Below are 16,390 nucleotides of genomic sequence, written 5' to 3'. Positions count from 1 at the left end.
TTAGGCAAGACTTATAAATCGAGCAGTGCTTTAGTTATAAAGCAGTTACTCGCATCAACCATACTTATCAAAATCCCTCCTAATTAATTGACTCCTGCTAACCATACTTATCAAAATCCCTCCTAATTAATTGACTCCTTCCAAAAGCAGTTACTCGCAACAACCATACTTATCAAAGTCCCTCCTAATTGATTCACTCCTTCCAAACAAAAATATTGTAATTTAATTAAACTTGGATCTACTTCCAATTCAATCATTTAATACAAGAGTAAATGGAATCAAAGTCGTAGAAAAAAAATAATCAAAAATACCCTAATTTAACTCAAACAAAGGCTGACCCTGAACTCTAACTAAAACAGCAAAAAAACAACCTAAGCTACCCAGCCTGCATGTTCTTTCTCATTTCCATAATCTTTCTATGAGAATTTGAATGCAATGCCATTGAAAATGTTGGACTGTTCGCCGGCCTGTACTCCTCCACCAACCGCCCTGACTTGTACCGAACCCCACAAGCATTACACAGTGTCTTGGGCCCCATTGGCCCAGCCCGCCATTGTGGCGTTTTCTCAGCTAAGCAATGCTGGCACCTCCTACCAAGACCGGGACCCGCACCGGATGACGGTGGTTTAGGAAACGAAGACGGCGGCTGGAGTACTTGATTCCACCACCAACATTGCCTCCCTTTTCGTCTGCGATTGGACCTTTTACCAACTGGATAATTTAGGGGAACACGAAGATTGCCACAACAGCTTGTAACGCTATGACTATTGCCACTGCTACTACTGTTATTGTCAAGAACCGAAACAATAACAGTTTGGTTCGGGCTTGAGAGAATGTCGTCGAGTTTTGGAAATGCATCTTTGTTTGATAACCATTCCAGGTCTTCTTCTGCAAATTCCTGAAAGTGAATCAGATAGTACATAACTCAGTCTTCAACTCAAAAAGCTTCCATCTTTTTATATAATAACGGCAACCCTACAATCTATATCAGATATTATGTATAATCACACATAGTTTACAAATACTTTGACTCAAGCAAGACTTGAGCCCACAACATTTTTTGATTAATGGGTTCCTCCCATATTGCTAAAAAAAGTAAAAGCTCTCATCTTTATTTATTTTTTTCTTTTTACTAAAATAACGAATACCAGGCTATTTCATCTAAAGATGAAAAAAGCTAACAAAATACAACGATATAGCGGACAGGCTCGAAACTTTATCTAAATTTGACCCAAATTAGAAACATTAATAGCCAAAGAGGGTACAGTATTTCACATGGGACTACCAAGTTTGACTAATAATGCAAAAAGGTATAAACTTTTTTTCAATTCAACTCGTAAGTTACTCTATTAAGATAAAACTGAGTTGGGTTCTAAATAAGCCGAGTCAACTCAGCAGTCCATAACTCGGTACCAAATTAAAATGAAGTGGGTAATGAAGAAATATGTATAGAGATAAATGAGGTTTTGGGGGTGGACACTTACCGGAAATGAACGGGTATTATCATCATCGGAATGTTGAGGGTTAGGGTTTGAATAAGAACAGGGGGGTTTGTTATCGTCGTCTAAAGAAAAGTTAAGAAGGTCATCATCATCAATAACCAGACATGAATCAGGGTCTGAAGCCATGTTTTCAGTAGAATCTGCAAAAGGGTTTGTTTGTGTGTTTTTGGGTGTGAGAAAAAGGGTTGAAGAATAAAGGAGGGTTTTGTTTGATAAAGTTTTGGGTTGGGTTTTGATGTTGGGTTGGTGTTAAATTATCAAGATTGATTGATTGTATGTTGTCGACTAAAAGTAAGAGGATGAATGGCAAGGAAAGGATATGTTGTTTGGGGCATTACTTGCATTTTAATTTCTCCCCCTTCCAAATATTGAATTCTAACTTTACAATGTATCGCCACCAAACTTTAAAACTTAAAACCCTACTTACTGTTTGACCCTTTTAGTAGTTGATAATAATTTTTATGTTTTTTTAGCGGCGGTAGGGAGTCACCCTGATAGGGTCAGAAAGCAAGATTGTAATCTACTCACCTGATCATTTACTGTTACGAAAGTCCTACCGCCTCTCAGGAGAAAACTTTAACAACGAATTCATACATCGCGTGTGGTAGGACTACCTCGAGTGAAGTTCAAACGCAAGACGTCTGCAACCTCCAAAGTCAATAAAACGAGCAGTTAACCTCATAGAAAATATTTTGTATCTAATGTAAATCAAACTTCTGACCTCTCTCAGCAACAAAAACCCTTGATTTGATAATTTTAATGTAATTGGACTTACTTTTATAATATATAATAAATAAATCTTCCTATTTAAATTGCTGAAATGAGTCGACAAATATGTTTATCTTGAATTGTCATTAATAGTAAATCGTTATATGAGGCGTCTAGAGAATCAGACGTTTTAATCAATTTTCCCGTCAAAACAAGCATGTCTACTTATTGAACGATTTTGTTTTCTTCTAAATTGGTTACTAAATAGTGTACATTTTGTGTTTGGTTTGTAGAAATGGGAATGAATAAATGAGCATTTATGTTTGTCTAGTGTCGTTGAGTTTTGACTATTAGATATGTAGAGGACATATTGCATACATTAAATCTAACTTAAATTTGTTGTAAAGTAATAAGGTGAAATGGTTTGTCTTGATGTATTCGGAATCGGGTGATCGCCTCAAAACCCGTGTGTAGGTGTTCGGTATATATGACGATTGTAGGTTATATAGAAGCATGTCGGTTTGGGAGAGTTTCCGGGTTTTTTGGAATGTCAATCATTTTTCGCCTTCTCTATTTGGAGACATCATTTTTGATAAATCTTCAAGTGTGTTTATGTCAAGATACGAGTCCGGATGCTCATTGGTTTCATCGAATAGTTGGTGTACGTGTCATATTGGTTCAATACAATTGTTTAGTATGTAGGTCTAGTATCAATAAAGTCCAAATAAAGCGTAAGATTTTGTCATTCGGACGCAGTTTTAGTCTAAACAATTACGGAATATAACAAATTTTTATTTCTATATACCTGAGTATACTAAAAGAAACAAAATTTTTGGTCGTTTATATTATTTGATTTATATTAATTAAATTTATTATAGTTTTTGGAAAGAAAAAGTAAGAGGGTAAAGAATGTAAAAGCAATTATATAGAGGGCGTAAATCGCATTGTTAAGACTTAAAAAAAAAAATCGCATTGTTAAAAGATTGAAATTTCGGGCCGCCTACGATGCTCTAAAATCCAAACAGTGTTGGAGTATGATGCCACTCTCTTGACAATGAAACCAACTAGATGTTGACACGTGTCCTTTCAAAGGCATGAAATCGTTGACCCCCAATGCATGCGCTAATTTTCACTTCTTTATTGACTTTTAAATTCTAAATCCAGGCTCTTTCAGAAAAATTATCAAAACTATCAAAAAGAAAATCATTTTTCCTGACTGCCTTTAAATTCCATAAAATTCAAATACAATTCTCTTGAAATATTTTATTTGTCTAAGAAATTAAAACATGCTTATATGATATAACCACTCCATTTTAAATATAACTTTCATTAACATACAAAATATACTACGGGATAATATTTTTTTTACAAAAATTATGTCTTAAAAATAATCTTAAAAGTTGTCGCCCAATTATCTATTTTGTAATTATCATTATAAATTAAATATACAACCGCCATGCAAATAATTATTAACAATATAAATCGACATGCCAAACTCAAATGAACTAAAGCAAGTATGCGCCAGTGACGGAACGTGACATATTAGATTAGGAGAGTCAAAAAAAAAAAAAAAAAAAAGTAAATGTATTACATTGCAAAATAAGCATCATATCATAGTACACAAATAAAAGGCTGGCAATAACATATACAATTACAATACAATTATACAAATAAAAGGAATAACATATACAATACAATTATACAAATAAAAGGTTGGCAATTAGGGAAGCCCATTAAAATATAAAAGTTTTTGACCCGTGAAAAACTATAGATATTTACACTAATGGGCCAAAATGTTGGGATGGCCCAGACCCTCTTGGGCCTCCATTACCTTCCATCATTGAGTGTGCGTTTGATTAAATTGAATTATTTAACGCTAATTAATACATAATATGAATGATTCAGAGTCTCTGAATGAACTTGGTTCTAAATGAAAATAAGTTTTTTGATAATCATTTTGAATGAACGATTTGAAATGGGTCAAATTACTTTATTAACGTGTTACATGAATAAAAAAAAATCTGTTATAATTCAGTAGGCTTATAACTACCTTTAATGGTTATAAGAACAAAGAGAGAAAAAGAGAGAAGAATGAGAGAAGAAATATTGATATTGATATTTCAAGAGAAATGGTGCACCTTAAATGGTTACCATACATGTCTATTTATAGTATAAAATATTACTATGCAAGAAATATAATAATAATAAAATTAACATCCAATCTAGATATTTTATAACACAATCTAGATATTTTATAACACTCCCCCTTGGATGACAATTTTATTAGAGAATAACTATTACTGCCTCGTTAAAAACCTTGCTAAAGAAAACCCATTGGGATAAAACTTTAGCTAAGGGAAAAAGAGTGCAGCATAGAGTTGACTCCCCCTCAAATAGGCAACGCCTGAGTTGTTACATCTTCTGAATATGTCTCATGCCAATATTATGAACGTGTGTTCTGAAAATAGCAGTTGGCAGTGCTTTGGTATAAAGATAAGCAGAGTTGTTGATTGAACGTATCTCATTTTAATCTGGTTGTCTTTTACGAGATCTTGAGTATATGAGAAGAATCTGAGGTTTTCATCTGAAACTGTATCATCTAAATCTTTTATGTACAAGTTTAGCCCTTGTGATTTGTCTACAGTCTCCTTCATGGTTTGCTCAAACCCTTGTTTCAATTCCTATTCCTTTGTAGTCTTTTCTGAGCCTTACCAACATACCATTCTTTTCCATCAAACTTATGACCGTTAAGACCGTCTATGGCTTTGGCGCCTCGTCAGTATTTATATTTTGTTCAGTCACTTTTGATACTCTTCTTTCATTTGTATTATGCAAGCTGCATTATCTTCATATATAGTTGTTGGTGAAGATAGTTGTTAGTCTTTTATAGCGTTCTAGTCCACAAAAATCAATAATGATTTATGTCATTGATCTCAACCAAACACATTTTCGAGTAGTTTCATATAATGCAATCACTTCGTCATGATTTGATGATGATGTTGCAACAAGTGTTTGTTTTAAGAACGCCATGATTTTGTGGTATCTCCATTTAGGAATACATATCGAGTTTGAGATTTATCTTTATGAGGATTTGATGAATGACCTGCATATATATAATCAACCAAATCTTGTTTTGAAACGTTATAATAAAATAATTTTAAATCAGCAGTTTCTCAAGGGTATCAAAATATGTGTTTGATCCCGCTCCATTGTCATTTGAGCTGAATCTTGCCAACAAATTAACTGCAAGAGAAATGTCAGGTCTTGTACAATCTATAAGATACATAAGAACCTCAATTGCACTAAAATATGGAACTTCCGATCTGTTAAGATTTTCATGATCTTTCATTTCAAAATAATTCTTTAGAAGTTGAATGATTTCATAGATCTCTTTATTCGTTCATATGATGTTAAGAACATTGACATAAACAACTACGATCACATATCCGAACATTGTTTTTATAAAACATACGTGCAAAATAAGTTTATATGTATACCCCTTTTTTTCAAGTAGTCATTTAATCGGTTATACTATTGTATCAATCCATATAAAAATCTTTGTGATTCAATGGAATACATTTATTTGAGTTTTGCATTAGATACTTATGATACCTTAAACCCTTCAGATATATTCATATATATATCACTATCAAGTGATTCACATAGATAAGTAGTAACAACATCCATGAGATGCATTTAAGTAACTACCAGGTTGATTAAGTATCTAATAAGTAATTGTATCCATTACAGGAGGATAATTTTTCCTCCTAATTCATTTCTGGTCTTTGTGGGAAATATTGAGTTACAAGTCTAGTTTTGCCTTGTAACTTCATTTGCACATTTCTTTTCGGATAAAAATTCATTTGTATCCCATACGTTTCACATCTTTAAAAGTGATAACGATTGATCCGAAAACTTTTCTTTTATCGAGCGATTCTAATTCAGCTCTTATTGCTCCTTTCCATTGAGCTCAATCATGTCCATTTTGTATATTCAATGACAGATTTTAGTTCCAGATCATCATCTTTATTCATGATGTCATTGTAACATTATATGAAAATATCTCATAGAGATTTTAGTTTCATTTCGGTTCCATAATATTGCATAATTTATCGCAATTTTAGTATTTACATTTATCAATATCCTCTGCAGAAGGAATATTGATTTGTGGTTCTTCTTGAACACTTTCTCTTACCTCATTATCAGCTGATTTTCTTTTTCGAGAATTTTTATCTTCTGAACCAATTGATCTTCCACGTTTGATGCGTGGCAAAGACTCAACAGTGACATTATTGCCAGCTTTTGGAATTTCAGTTCGAGCTGGAGCATTTATCGCTGGTATATATGATTTAGTCACTTTTTTATATCTGTAAATGCATAAAGTAATTAATTTGCAAGTTCTTGCATATGCATTATTTTTGGACTTTCGTTTCACATTCTTTTGTGCGAGTTCAATATACCTTAATTGATGTTCACATCATGAAGCATCATTTTATTTTTTATTTTTATTTCTCCCCCTAATCTAGGGAACAATGTTTTATTAAAATGACAATCAGCAAAACGTGCTGTAAAAACATCACCCATCATGGGTTCAATATATCTTATGATTGAAGATGTTTTATATCCAAAATATATTATCATCTTTCTTTGAAGAACCATTTTATTGTGTTGTGGTGATACAATTGGAACATACACTGCACAACCAATGTTTTAAGGTAGAAAATATTTGGCTCTTGGCCAAAATCAAGTATTAAGTGAAAATATTTACGACTTCCACATGATATAATGCGAATTAATGTCGCAGCATGTAAATTTACATGTCCACATATAAATATTGAGAGATTTGTACTCATTATCAATTGTCTAGTTATTAGCTGTAAGCGTTTATCTATTGATTCAGCTAAACCAATTTTGTGTATGCACATGAGCAACTGGATGTTCAACAACAATCCCTGTAGATATATAATGATCATTAAATGCTTGAGATGTTAACTCACCAGCATTATCAAGTCTCATCCTTTTAATAGTGTAATCAGAATAATGTGTTCTCAATTTAATAATTTGTGCAAGAAACTTTGCAAATGCCATATTACGGCTTGATAACATACAAATATGAGACCATCCGCTAGATGCGTCTATTAGAACCATGAAATATCAAAATGGTTCACATGATGGATGAATTGGTTCATATATCTTACCTTGAATTCTTTCAAGAAACATTTGTGATTCTTTTTCACAATATACTTTTCATTAATCACCATATGTGCTTTCCATTAATCACCATATGTGTTTTTTTTTTTTTTTATAAATCACCATATGTGTTTTTTTTTTATCATATATCCTTTTCACCATATACGCTTTTAATCATATGCGCTGTGTTTTTCACCATATGCGCTTTTAATCATATGCGATTTTCATCATATGCGTTGTGCTTTTCATCATATTCGCTTTTTATCATATGCGCTTATCATATGCGATGCGCTTTTTATCATATGCGCTTTTTTATGTGAATAGTAAATTAATTAATTTCGTTTTACTATTCATATGAATTAATTTAGATTTACTATTTTGTTAATTGAGTAATATATATATACATCATATACTTGTGACTCCGAAGACTCAAATGAATTTGACCATATAGTTATACGTTGTACCTTGCACATTAATTTTCAGTAGAAGCTTTAGATGCATATTATTTTCAGTAGAAGCTTTAGATGCACTTTTTTTTTAATCACCAAATACCACAAACACTTTGTTTGCGTTTGTTCATAGTCATCAATGAAAACCATTTTCTTTAATTTTATTTTATACAATAAAATTAACGCATCATTATTCTTTTCAAAAACAATAATCTATTGTTATTGTTCACTTGTGCCATGTTTAACAACAAAAGTCAACAACCTCTGTCTTGTTTGTTGTGGCAACCAAAAACAACCTTTGCTTTTGTTACCGAGAATCCAAGACCAAAAAACAATTAATTTTTAATTAATCTTTTATCAAAACCATAAATGATTTTATTGATCTACGTTGATATGGCCATAAAGAATTGACGGCTGACCTACTTTTGTAAGTGTATTTCGGCTATCATCCCGAAAACGCACAATGACCTTTTTTTTTTATGAACTATTTGTTTCATATCTAGCTTAGGCAATTATTGTGAACATTTGGTCCCTATAAGAGCATTTATTTTTTAGACTTTTAGTTGATTTGTATTTGTCACAATTAGGGATAGCACCCGCGGGTCGTGAATGCGGATCCATTGGATCCATCACCCGTACCCGCGGATATTTTTTAAGAGACATCCAATTGAACCCTTATTCGTTGAAACAATCAGCCCAAAAATATATAATGCAAAAGCATTTAAAAGGGAGCTATGAAAACTCACTTAAACACTTTCTTTGTTTTTTTTTTTTTAAAAAAAACTTCCTTTTTTTTACGTTACCCGTAAATTATAAATATATAAAAAAAAAATTTGTTAAAATTTTTTTTCTAGTTTTTAAAAGGCCACTTGACCAATTTTTTAATTCTTTCACAACACCTGATATCGTGATCGTGACCTTTCACCGAAGCAAGAGATATTCTTGATAAACTAAACACGGACTCGTGTTTGAAATTGTCGGCCACAAAAAAAATTCATTTGATAAAAGTATATATATTTTTTTTTAGTTATAGAAGGAGACCACTTCATTTTCAATACTTCATTTTTGACAAAAAAAAACTATTCCATTTTACCATCCTTTTTTTTTCTTACTTTAACTTTTAAGATATACTTTTAATAAAAATACAAACTACTTTTTCTTATTTTAACTTTTAAGATTTACTTTTAATAAAAATACAAACTACTTTTTGTATTTTAACTTTTAAGATTTACTTTTAATAAAAGTACAAACTACTTTTTCTTATTTTAACTTTTAAGATTTACTTTTAATAAAAATACAAACTATTTTTTTATTTTAACTTTTAAAATTATAAATTTAAGAATAAACATTAGTATGCATGGAATAAATAATGATTAATTGCATAAGTAATCATAAATGTTAGATAACATATAAAGACCCCGTCGTATTCGTATTGATAGGAATTAATCTTGACCCATGGTACCGTGTTGTCAAATGACGTGTTGCGTACATAAAGTACCGTGTTGTCAAATGACGTGTTGCGTACAATCATGAGGTCTTATTAACATAAATATAAATGTTAGTGAAGTTAATAAGAGTTAGATTACAGAAAATATAATTCAGGCGGTATAACCGACCATATATAACTTAAATAACATAAATATAAATGTTAGTGAAGTTAATAGGAGTTAGATTACAGAAAATATAATTCAGGCGGTATAACCGACCATATATAACTTAAATAACATAAATATAAATGTTAGTGAAGTTAATAAGAGTTAGTAAACATAAATGATAGTTAGGCGACAGTGTCGACCATATATAATTTAGGTGGCAGAGCCAACCATATAATAAGAACAATACAAATGCACTAAGAACTTAATAAAAATTAGTAGTTCAAAATGTTAGTAGAAGTTTGATATATTCGAGTCTGAAAATTATTAATAATTTCATACCTTGATCACTGACTTGTGATCGTTTGAGATATCCTTTGATTACACTAAGCTCTTCGTGCTGATAACGTGTTATAATTCAGTAGGCTTATAACTACCTTTAATGGTTATAAGAACAAAGAGAGAAAAAGAGAGAAGAAGGAGAGAAGAAATATTGATATTGATATTTCAAGAGAAATGGTGCACCTTAAATGGTTACCATACATGTCTATTTATAGTATAAAATATTACTATGCAAGAAATATAATAATAATAAAATTAACATCCAATCTAGATATTTTATAATACAATCTAGATATTTTATAACAAAATCAATATACTTGTTTGTTAAGTATTCCAGGTATTATTTGAGGAGGATATTACAGAAAATTTACGTGCTTAATGATTAAAAGAGTGTTTCAACTCTGAATATTTCAGACTGAATGCTGAACCATTCATAAATGCACACATGGGAATTAAATGTCACATTTGAAAGTAAGAGTGCGTTTGATAAAACTGAATTATTTAACGCCGATTGATTCATAATCTGAATGATTCAGAGTTTGTGAATGAACTTGGTTCTGAATGAAAATAAGCTGTTTGATAATCATTTTAAATGAATGATTTGAAATGGGTAAAATTACTTTATTAAAATGTTACAAAATAAAAAATTCAATATACTTGTTTGTTAAGTATTCAGGATATGATATGAGGAGGATAATACAAAAAATTTACGTGCTTAATGGTTAAGAGAGTGTTTCAACTCTGAATGGTTCAGCACTGAATATTAAACCATTTAACATCATATGTCATTTAAAGGTCAGAACAAACGCTTTGAATGCTGAATAATTAAGCATTCAACGTTGAACTATTTAGTTAAGGGGTAAACAAACGCACCCTTAACTCAACCATGCGTTGCTCCAGCCTGTTAGCACCTGGACTAGGTTTCAAAACATCAGCATCACCCCAAAGGGTGCAAGGCTCTTCGCTAGATTCACCTAAACACCAGGCACTTTTTTGAATAAAAATAGTATAGTATGAAATCTTAATATCAGGGAAGGGATGAAGTAAATCTATTTTTTCGCTTAAAAAAAAAAAAAATTCACAAACATTATGATTATGTGAAAATATGAACATTTAAAAAGAAACTTTGTAATAAATGTTATTACCTTGACCAGAAAAAGCTCAAAGAAATAACATTCATCGTGATGATTATTATTCTTCGAGCGTTTTTTATCATCTTATTTGAAGTCTTTTTTCAAAATTTAGTCCAATTTAGAGTTTAGGGTTTAGTCCCTAAATTCAATACCATAAACTCTAATCGTTAGTGTTAAAAACTCAATCTATCCATAAATATACACCCTAAACCCTAATTTCTAAACCCTAATTTCTAAACCCGAATTTCTAAACCCTAAAAAAACGCTCGAAAAATAACATTCATCACAATGAATGTTATATGTTATTTCTTCGAACGTTTTATATGCCAACATAATACCATTTTTCAAAAGTGTCTTTTTTTAAATATTCATATTTTCACGTAATCTTAATGTTTGTAAAAAGAAATTTCAGAAAAAGAAAAAAAAAATTACTTCCTTAACTTGTCACCTCTCTCTCTCTCTCTCTCTCTCTCTCTCTCTCTCTCTGATGTATGTTAACGTGATGTAAAAAATATATTATCTTGTTATTTTTTCTGTATCTACACAATAAATAATACCTAGAATTTTTTTTTTTAAATCTAACAGTAAAAAAAATACATTCAAACCATATGTACATATAACATTTTAAAATACAGCATGACAAATATATAATATAGAAATCAGTAAGTGATATGAATAACAACAATAATCAGTTTATTAATATTAGACATATAATATAAACTTCTCAATCTAATGCAATAATAGAATTGTTAACTTTGTGTATAAAATTCGGAATTTTGACCCAGATGGCCAAATTAATCCTCATATACTAAAAGCCTAGTCGTTTTGTGTTATAAATACTATCGTTTTGGTCATGTAAAATATTATGTATCGCATTTTCACATGTGTATTGGTTTCGCCTGTATGGTACGCTGTCTAGTTTTATTAGACTGAAATTAATGAGGCGTCACTTTTCCTCCGTCATCTCAGTTGGTAAAATTTAACCCCCCTTGATGCTGTAATGCAGCTTCATAGCTGAAGCGCTAGGTGTATCAGTCAGCAATTCGATGTAAAAAAAGTTGGAGGACACGTGTCGAGCTATGATTGGTCCACGTATTTTGACCGTTTTAAACGGTCATATTACCATTTGATATGTTTTTTTTTGTATACAATCATATATTCATCTATAAATACCCAATATCACATTTCATTTTTTCACATCAAAATAAACATTTCACTATTTATTCTGTAATCGCATTTTATAATTTTTATATTTATGGAGTCGTATTTGAGACATTTTGAATCCGATTCGGAAGACGAACGTATTGCTGAATTTATTCAAGAATTAGAAAAAGAGTCTGTGCTCGAGCGTGTTCCAAGAGCTCGAGGTTATATTTCGAGGGAGTGTGAGGTTGACGCGCAACGCTTGTGAGATGATTATTTAGTGAGCCGACAAAGTATATGCCCGCAAAATTAAAATTTTTTTTTTGTATGTGGTGTCAAATATTCCTCCGATTTGCGCAAAGTAAAACTAATTTCTTTAGACCACTTATGTGTATGTATCATCACTTTATACAAAAGTCAATACATGAGAACTCCCGATTATCATGATATAGTGCACACGAAAGGCAACATGGTTTCAAGGGTATGCTCGGGGGTATCAATTCTATGCATTGAGAGTGGAAGATTTGTCCCGTCGCTTTGAAAGGACAATACACACGTGGTCATTAGTATACCAAAGGTTATTACCTTGTCATCGGTAAGAAATGATTTACATCCCTTCGCCAAAGACGTTTTCACCTTCATCATGGAAATCAACGGACAACTAAACCCACCTCGTTCCCCTCGGTCCACGACATAGGTTAACACCGTCGACAGAGATGAGCACAAGGAGTTAGCAAACACAACACTTAACACACACACTTGGAAGAATCAAAGTTCAACTCACAAATGGTAAATAATAACTGATTTCATATATTCTTATTATTTTTCTGCCTTTCAATGAGAACTTTGGCCAATAATATAGGCACAATAAGCAATAAATAAAAGACTTATTCATCTACCAGAACTTACATCTCAATTATTATTAAAACCCACCACTTATTAAAATCAAAGCAAATGATCAGCTGCTGAATTTAATGAAGAGCATGCCATCAGTCCAAAAAAATGTCATCAACTGATCAAATTCTTCCAGATACTTAATGGCCATAGGTTGTAGAGAATTTGTCTGGTTTCTAGAACTTTTGAGAACACGTTGATCCGAATCTTGAGCAGAAAGTTATGGTCAGAATAGTAACCAGTGGTCATAAACTTGACCACCTGAAGTCAGGTCTGCGCATAAGTTGATTTTGACTGTGTCATTCTCCCCCTGTTGAGAAGAACTCATCCTCGAGTTTAAATCGTTTTCACCAATATAAGGAGAAAGATCTTTTACATTGAAAGTAACCGATACTTTGTGATGCCCCGGCAATTTAACTTTGTAAGCATTGTCTCCCATACATTGTATAATTTTGAATGGTCCATCACCTCGCTGCTGTAACTTAGCATGTCGACCAGGCGGGAAGCGCTCTTTACTCATGTGAATCCAAACTAAGTCGCCCTCTTTGAAAATGACAGCTTTTTTGTGCTTGTTGGCTTGCTTTGCATACCTCTGATTTTGTTTTTCTATTTTCACCTTGACATGTTCATGTAACTCTTTAATAGCCTTGACACGTTCATCTGCATCTCCGCTATAATTTGAGTTTACGGGTAGCGGGACAAGGTCAAGAGGACTCAAAGGATTGCATCCATATACCACCTCGAATGGGCTGTGACCTGTAGTTTGGCTGCATGATCGGTTGTAGGAAAATTCTGCTTGAGGTAGCACAAGATCCCATTGTCGTATATTATCCCCCACTAAACTCCTTAGTAAATTCCCCAAACTTCTGTTCACTGTCTCAGTTTGCCCATCTGTTTGAGGGTGATAAGCTGAACTGAATTGCAGTTTTGTACCTAGCTTACGCCAAAGGGTATGCCAAAAATGCCCAACAAACTTTGGATCACGATCACTAGTAATTGTCTTTGAGATTCCATGCAATTTTACCACTTCTTTGAAGTATAGATCAACAACATTAGTAGCATCCATAGTCTATGAACATGGTACAAAGTGTGCCATTTTTGAAAACCGATCAACTACCACCATTATCGAATCTTTTTTTCGTTGAGTTTGTGGCAGCCCCACAACAAAATCCATGCTCACTTCTTCCCATGGTGAACTAGGGACAGGCAACGGGGTATAAAGCCCACTGTTTCGTGAGGTTGATTTGGCAAGATGGCAAGTGCGACATCTTAGGATATAGTGGTTAACATCCTTTGTCATTTTTGGCCAAAAGAAACGATCCTTTAGCAAAGCAATAGTTTTATCTCTCCCAAAATGACCACTAAGCCCACCTTCATGTGTTTCCCTGATTATTTCTAATCGAAGAGAACAATCTGGAATACATAATTGATTGCCAGAGAAAAGATATCCATCTAAAAGAATGAAATTTTTATATGGCCCATTGGTGCATAAAGTAATCACATTGCTAAAGTAACTGTCTTCTAGGTATAACTCCCTCACCTTTTCAAATCCAATAACAGTAGATTTCATGGTGGACACTAAAGAACGTCTTCGACTTAAAGCGTCTGCCACTTGATTTATAACCCCACTCTTGTGTTTGATGAGAAACATGTAAGCTTGTAAGAACTCTACCCAACGTGCATGTCTAGGTTTGAGCTTGTGTTGACCATTGATGTACTTCAGTGCCTCATGGTCAGAATAAAGAATGAATTCTTTGGAGATGAGATAATGCCTCAAGTGCTCGAGAGCTCGCACAATAGCATAGAATTCTTTATCATATGTTGAATAGTTTCTTCGAGAATCTGATAATTTCTCACTAAAAAATGAGATAGGACGACCATCTTGGCTTAGGACCGCACCTATGCCCACACCTGATGCATCACAATCAAGCTCAAAAACTTTATCGAAATCAGGTAAAGCTAGAACAGAAGCCATAATCATTTTAGTCTTAATTAGCTCAAAACTCTCTTGAGCCTCTTTTGTCCATTTGAAAACACTACCCTTCAAACATTCAGTAATTGGTGACACAATCGAGCTAAAGTTCCGAATAAATCTTCTATAAAACGAAGCAAGGCCATGAAAACTTTGAACTTCCTGTATTGTAGTTGGAGTAGGCTAAGAGGAAATTGTTTCTATTTTGTTTGTATCGACATGAATTCCTTCATCGGAGATAACATAGCCGAGGAACACCAAGCTATGGGTCATGAACTCGCACTTTTTCAAATTGACATATAGCTGCTGTTTTTTTAGAACTTCAAAAATTTGTTGAAGGTGCTCTAAGTGCTCGGTTTTCCCTTTGCTAAACACGAGGATATCATCAAAATACACAACCACAAACCTTCCAATAAAAGGCTTAAAAACAAGATTCATTAGTCTCATAAATGTACTAGGAGCGTTAGAAAGCCCGAATGGCATTACCAACCACTCGTACAAACCATCTCGAGTTTTGAAGGCTGTTTTCCATTCGTCACCGGGTCGTATACGAATTTGGTGATAACCACTCCGAAGATCAATTTTTGAAAACACACAAGCACCATGAAGTTGGTCCAACATGTCATCAAGGCGGGGAATAGGGAACCGATACTTAACAGTGATCTTATTAACAGCTCTACTATTCACACACATACGAAAAGACCCATCTTTCTTAGGAACAAGTAGGACCGGAACGGCACACAGACTCATGCTTTCTTGTACCATTCCTTTCTTCAACAGCTCATCAACTTGTCTTTAGAGTTCCTCATTTTCTTTCGGGTTCATTCGATAAGCAGCTTTATTTGGTAATGTTGCACCCGGAACCAAATCTATGCAATGTTGTATATTCCTCATAGGGGGGAGACCTGCTGGAATTTCATCAGGAAAAATAGATTGGAACTTTTCAAGTAAAGGGGTTAGTATGTCAGGTAGTTTCGGGTTACCATCTCCAACTTCTTTTACCATCAAAGCATATCCCACTTTAGATTCTTGCAAGGCTTCATTAAACTCAGATTTAGACAAAAATAGATTACCTTCACCTTTGTTAGATTTGACTATCTCCTTAAACTTCGAAGGACCTAAGACCACTTTGATCCCATTCTTCACAAATGATTAGGTATTTTTCAGCCCATCGTGTACGGTTTGCCTATCGAATTGCCATGGTCTTCCCAAGAGTAATTGACATGCATCCATTGGTACAACATCACACCATACTTCATCCTTATACTTATCTCCAATCGAAAAGTTCAGCAAGCATCGTTGGTCTACTTGTATGAACTTACCCCTATTCAACCATGAAAGTTTGTAAGGATGCGGGTGTTTTTCGGTCTTGAGAGGTAGCTTTTTCACCATGGTTTCGGATACCACATTTTCACAGCTCCCACTATCAACAATCACATCACAAACCTTTCCATTTGAAGTGCAT

The 16,390-nt window shown here is 33.1% G+C and overlaps 1 protein-coding gene across 2 annotated transcripts; it reads right to left on the bottom strand.

The window, feature by feature from the left end:
• Positions 1–208: 208 nt before the first annotated feature.
• LOC139853085 (GATA transcription factor 1-like) lies at positions 209–1,824 on the bottom strand. 2 transcript variants are annotated; one of them, XM_071842448.1, is made up of 2 exons: positions 1,485–1,616; positions 209–982 (listed from the first exon to the last, which is right to left on the bottom strand). In XM_071842448.1, exon 2 carries the CDS (start codon positions 920–922, stop codon positions 377–379), a length of 546 nt encoding a protein of 181 aa, XP_071698549.1. In that variant the 5' UTR covers positions 923–982; positions 1,485–1,616; the 3' UTR covers positions 209–376. The 2 variants fall into 2 exon arrangements, with proteins under 2 accessions (XP_071698549.1, XP_071698548.1); XM_071842447.1 differs by having other exon boundaries at positions 213–898; positions 1,485–1,824.
• Between the last annotated feature and the right edge of the window lie 14,566 nt (positions 1,825–16,390).

This window comes from Rutidosis leptorrhynchoides, chromosome 6, assembly GCF_046630445.1.
Source record: "Rutidosis leptorrhynchoides isolate AG116_Rl617_1_P2 chromosome 6, CSIRO_AGI_Rlap_v1, whole genome shotgun sequence".
NCBI lineage: Eukaryota > Viridiplantae > Streptophyta > Magnoliopsida > Asterales > Asteraceae > Rutidosis > Rutidosis leptorrhynchoides.
The sequence above is the reverse complement of the archived record's forward strand: the minus strand, read 5'-3'. Positions and strand labels throughout refer to the sequence as shown.